General features: G+C 41.5%; 1 protein-coding gene across 1 annotated transcript in view; it reads right to left on the reverse strand.

Annotated features, from left to right (window-relative positions):
• The window catches only part of PDE6B (phosphodiesterase 6B), a 41,414-nt gene extending 35,414 nt beyond the window's left edge, over positions 1-6,000 (reverse strand). Inside the window, exons 1-6 of the mRNA XM_066612625.1 lie at positions 5,530-6,000; positions 3,388-3,540; positions 3,185-3,274; positions 2,366-2,506; positions 2,120-2,194; positions 1,972-2,036 (exon numbers count right to left, since the gene is read on the reverse strand). Coding sequence (XP_066468722.1) covers positions 1,972-2,036; positions 2,120-2,194; positions 2,366-2,506; positions 3,185-3,274; positions 3,388-3,540; positions 5,530-6,000 — 995 coding nt within the window. The remainder of the gene's footprint in view (positions 1-1,971; positions 2,037-2,119; positions 2,195-2,365; positions 2,507-3,184; positions 3,275-3,387; positions 3,541-5,529) is intronic.

The following is a 6,000-nucleotide window of genomic DNA, read 5'->3' on the forward strand; positions in this document are numbered from 1 at the left end:
GATATGGATACAGGCAGTTTCTAAGGATTTGGATCATATTGCTTCTTCCTTTTTTAGAAAGATATTAGGTATTCCTAATCTTATACGGTTGCCCACTATTCTTTTAGAACTTGGTTTACACCTTCCCTCCACTTATGCCTGGCTTTTTACCTTTAAGTTTTGGTTAAGGATTCATTTATCTCCTTCCCCTGACTCTTTAATTACAGAATTAATGAGTGACACGTATATCTTTATTTGGTTTAAAATAGTGGAAACTAAACTCCACTCCATTAACCTATCAGTAGAATTACTTGCTGATCTAAATTTATCTCAAGCTTATAAAATTATCAAAGACCACCTTTTCCTAGCTGAATTCAATACTTTAAAAAATTCTCTTAATTTGACCTGTTCCCCCCTTTCCCTAGGTCTTTTTCCTCAACTTGTTGTTGCCACTTCAAACTATTTTTTTCACCTCACTAATCCTAGACTGAAGAGAGCCTTCATGCTCGCTAGACTCAACATATTTCCCTCAGCTGTTCATTATGGTCGTTTCATGCGAGTTCCTCGCGAGAAACGATTATGTTTATTCTGTGGGGAGACCCCGGATACTCTTTTACATATTTTGCTTTTTTGTCCCTCTCATGACTCCCATCGTAGGATTTATTTAGAATCCTGGATTTCTAATTTCCCCCCTCAGGTATCACCCCTTCCCCAGTTGTTGGAAGACTCTATTGCTCCCTTGACGTATTCAGTGGCTAGTTTCCTGGCCTATATATTACAAAAAACGCCGGACTTTAGTTCTATAAAATCTTCTTTAAAATTTTTGTAGTCACCTTTCGCTATCTAATACCTGTTTTACTGAAAGGATAAGGTTGTCCCTTCTGGCTCCTTTTCTTTCTAGACCCTATTTCTTTTTTCTCTATTTAGTTTTCCTGAACTAGTCTAGTGGATAACGGTTGTATTGTTCCACTTTGTTGTCAGTTGTCTGCTGTAATATTTATAATGCCAATAAAGGTTAACTAACTAACTAACTAACTAATAGAACATGGGATTTGGGCAGGTGTAGCTTTTTCAACCCTTCCATTTTGAGCTGCACCTGCCAAAATGCCCTCTTCTAAACAGTTGTTAAAGGTATAGGCGCTCTGTCCTCCATTGTATCTGATCACCCTGAGTAAGATACAAGAAGGGATGAGCAAGCCTCCTATGTAATGATTTCCTATTGAAGGCATTCCATTAAATATCTTCAAAACTCCGTTTTGCTTTTAACTTTTTTATATTGCTTGTTCTGTTTTGTTTGTTCTTTTTGGACTGCCAGTTGGGTGGTCTCTTGGACTAACTTCTGAATTAAAACTCTGCCTTCCATTACAGCTGTTCTGAGTGTTCAGGGTGAAGGGTAAGGTGAGGTTTTACTTGATGAAGGGTGGAAATAGTTAGGTTTTCACATGTTCTGTTTCCCTGAAACATTTCCAAGTTCTGTTAAGGGGTGTTTCTATTGATTTAAGCTGCAGTCCTATACATACCTGACAGCAAGCCTCAATGAAGACAGTGATGCTTACTTCCATGTAAATATGTATAGGATTGTGCTGTCAATTACATAACTATGCTTTGACTAATAAGAGTCTGCTTGTTCAGTACTGCTACAACTGAGTGAAGAAGGAACAGTGTTCCTTAACAATGGTTCTAGGAAAGCCAAACACTATTTCCCCCTTATTTTCAATGTGTTCTAATGGATTAGATACAAGTGGGCATGACCACAGCTCAAGAATTCCTACTATAAAGTAAACCTGAATAATTTAGAATGGCTAAGACTGTATGCCACCCAACCAGATGCTGTTTGTTCTTTATTGTTCCTTTTCTAGAACTTTCTAATGGAAACATCTCTGTTGTTTGTACAGCAGGTTAGATTAGGAGGATTTGACTCCATGCTGTAGCCATTTACTATTTACAGATACGCTGAAAACAACTCAAATGGAGTCGTTTGACTTTACTTACGAGATAACTTTAATTTCTTCCTTTCCGTGTAAGAAATAATCAATGACTTTATAAAATGCAATCTCCTACAAATAGAAGAGAAGCAGGAGTCAATATTCAGGGTGAAAGATCAAGTGACAGAAAATGGGAATATTTCTTGTTGACCTACTCTGCCATCTGGAGTTCGAGGTCCTGAATAAGGCTGAGCTTCACCCATTAGGACAGGCCACAAGTCAAAGAATTCCTGTAAAAGGAAACAAACATTGTAGCAAAAATCAACTCTGCTTCCTTCACAGTGTCATAATTCTGGACCAATATGTATGTTTCCAGAGGTAAGAAACCATTTTCTTCATACTCTCACCACCCTACTTGATAGCAGCTGAACAGCTCTACATACCTGAGGAGCTTAGCTTACCCTTTTCTTGCTCATATCCAGAAGGCCTACAGAATACCTGTCGCAGTTCAAATATGCTCTCACTGTGTAAAATGCCTTGTGGAATTGCCTCTCAATGTCTGTCAGCTCCTCAAACACCTTATTGGCTGACCACAGAAGGACCTGCAGCAGAAGTCAATGAGATCTCAGTGTAAGTTGTCTAGACAACATCTCATGGACTGAGGAGCATAATTTCAGATTTCAGGGTGCAGATGAGTGGGCTAAGTTTGCCAGCTTTTGATTAGGAAAATAATCAACATGCCAAAACTCCTGCACATTACACATTGGTGCCGCTGTGCATGTGTGGAGAGTTAAATAGGATTGGGCTGACAGTAACAAATGGAGGGCACAGTTATTACTAGATGTTTGTGAGTCCTGCTTGCTCTTGAAGGGCTTAATTGATCATAACAAAGAAGACAAAAAAGACAAGTAATCAAGGGAAACACTAAAATCATATTTCAAAACAGCCTTTAGGCATATACATGTGCACTGTCAAAAACACTTGCAAGATTGCAGTGGCAGTATGAAGGATGGTGTATGTTAGTGATGTCACACAGATACTAGCCAATAGGCATCCACTATAATTATTGACAATTTTCGTATGCAGTTTATCCCAGGGTAGAAAAATGTCTGTGTGTTTGGGGAGCACTGAAGGTGCTTTCAAAGCATTTCTGCCATTGTTAAAATGTTACATTTGTCTTTAACCTCCACTTCAGAGTGACTATTAAGGCAGATGGGCTTTTTGTTAAGGTTTAGTCTGGAGGAAAGGAGGCCATTTGCTTCATGAAACCGTTTCCTCACCTGACCTCTCCGAGTTTCACAATTGTGAAGGTAACTCAGATGATAAATTTTCAGGTTCAAGGATGCAAGATGGAGATATTTCAGGAAAAGCTAAGAACAGAAGGGAAAAAAATGCTTAGTTCAACACCGTGCAGCAACGCTTCACAAATTATAAGTAGAATTTGTGGGCAGAGGTCTCTTGTCTGGGTTTTCCCAGCACTTACACTTTCATCTACCGTGCTGAAGTGTGGACCGCCAATCTTATTCACAGCCATGATCACAGCAACCACATCTTTGCCATTCATGATGGGTGTTGCCAGGATGTTCCTTGTAGTGTAGTTGGTGAGTTTATCAACAAAAGTACTAAAATGGACACACTGGTTAAAAAAAATATTAAAACAAAATTATGGGGAATTTCACTTTACTCATCTAGCTGAACAGATGGCATGGATCAGGGGTGTCAAACATAAGGGCCACAGGCCAGATAACCCTCTTGGAAGCTCTTTATCTGGCCCATGTGTTAATTGGGCTCTCCCAGCACTGCCCTTTCAGCAGCACTGCTTCTGCTCAGGCTCTGGGAAGGAGAGGAACACAATGGGATAAGGGGCAGACCAAGAGAAGTGAGAGAAGGAGGTGCTGCCAAGGTGCGAGGAGAGTCCAGTTATCACAGAGGCCTTTCAAGAGAGCCCTTTCAGCAGCATAGCTTCTGCTGTAGCATCATTTCACAGACCACCTCATGCTGCTGAGGTGTGAGGTGCTGCTGTAGCTGAAATTGGGCTCTCCCATATCTTGCAAATGTGATCAAGATTTGCATATTTTCTCTTCTGTCATTTGCAGTCAATGAGTTCCTGGTTGAGAACAAAGTGCTTATTTTTGGTCATCACCTGCTTAATGACACTTCTGGCCCCCGGCAGGCACCATGAATGCTATTTGGCCTGCTGTATGAAATGGGTTTTACACCCCTGGCATGAATAGTCCAGTTTTTCTACTGGAGTGTATGTCTATTACGCAAATTAGCATGCTGGGAAGGAGTGCGATTCACACACCCAAAAAGTTTTTAAATATTGTGTCTGTCTTCCCATATAGTCCTCAGTCTCTCTGAATGTGTTGAGGTATTCAAAATGTAGCTGAGAGTGCTGCAAGATTATTAAGATGTGATACTGAAAATCAAGACATGCTTTTTCTTTTAAAGTATATGTACATAATTGCTCTCTGATTTGGACTTGGTATCACCTTTAAAATACTGTTATTAACCAGGCTGTTTTTTGGAACATAAAGTTCCTTGTTTGGGACTCTGTTCTGACCTTATTGTTGGGGGCCAATATACACTGGGAATGCAGGTCCCAGCCTCCTGCTGGTGTGGGGGCTCACCTCAGATCACTCTTGGCTGCATAAAGGCAAAAGTAAAAAAACAACTGACTAGCCACAGTTGGGGCTGGCAGGATGATTAAGAAATGCCTGGGAAGAAGCTGTAGTGGAAATTGCAGAAGGGGATATTGAGGAGTCAGTGATGGCACAGATCCATTTCAATCCTACTGGATGCTTTAGGGCAGGGTGTCAAACTCATTTCATGCAATGGGCCGAACAGCATCCATGACGCCTGCTGAGGGCCGGAAGTTGTGTCATCAGGCAGAATGTGATATCATAACCGTGATGTCATAAGATGTCATACCCAGAAATGAAAACTTCTTTCTCACTTAGGAATTCATTAGCAGCAAACGACAGAAGAGAAAATACGCAAATCTTGATGATATTTTAAGATCTGGGAAACCCCAATTATCATGCAGGTCGCCCTTTCAGCAGTGACACCTCAGCACTGCTCAGCAGTGAAGAGCCCAGCAGCTGGATAAAAAGCTTCCATATGCCGCATTCGGCCCGTGGGCCTTATGTTTGACACCCCTGCTCTAGGAGCTTTCAGCCTGCTGTAGCATATACTCATTAACTTGTAGAACCTTCGGAAGAGTACTGTTTATGTTCCAGGTGTATCTTCTAAACTCTTCCAGTGTTATCTTAGAAGGTCCCAAGCAAGACTCCAGGATTGGGCATCTGGAGGTGAATGCAGAGCTTGTTATAATTCTTTGCTAATTGTTAGAGGCTAGCTAAGAAGTAGTGTTTATGTCTATTTTAATTCAGTGACAGCCCAATCTTAATATCCGATTTACGGCAGCGGGACTTCCTTCTGTTGTTTTACTTGCAGCTTTAAGGAGACTCTGAATGGGCACCAGGGACCATAGTTAAAGAAGCCACTGCCCCTTTAAAATATAGTTTTCTTTGCTTATAATATATAAGTGGACAAAGCTCCCATGCAATCTCCTAATAGCACAATCTCATCCACTACCAGTAGGGCAACATACTAGGTAGCCTACCTCATCAACGTTTTGAACATTCATTGTCTTCTTGGTCTGAGCAACATACCCCACAACGCCAAAGTCCAAAGGGAAAACAATTTCACAGTCAGGGGTCACCAGGCACTCCTCCAGTGTGCTCTCCTTATGGACGTTGAACAGCTGGGTAGCAAGCTCTGGCGTGCCATTTCTCTGCCTGTACATGAAGAGGCTGCAGCGGTCTGCGCCAATAACAGTACTGATTCGTCTTAAGGTCTTGAAGACCACCTTCTCCATGTTGATGCTGTCTTGCATGTCTTGGATCAGCTCAAAGAAGGTCTCACTCTCCTCTTCCTGGCCGAGCCCTTCAAAGCCTGTACAATCTTCTGAGAGCTGGTTGCAGCTTGATCTTGTGGATGAGGCCCCGTCCCCCAATTTTCTTTCAAAATAATGCTTAGCAAAATCTGGATTGCCATCAAGGAACGTTTCCACGTCTTCTTTGCTGAGGCTCAT

This window comes from Tiliqua scincoides, chromosome 2 (assembly GCF_035046505.1).
Source record: "Tiliqua scincoides isolate rTilSci1 chromosome 2, rTilSci1.hap2, whole genome shotgun sequence".
Classification (NCBI taxonomy): domain Eukaryota; kingdom Metazoa; phylum Chordata; class Lepidosauria; order Squamata; family Scincidae; genus Tiliqua; species Tiliqua scincoides.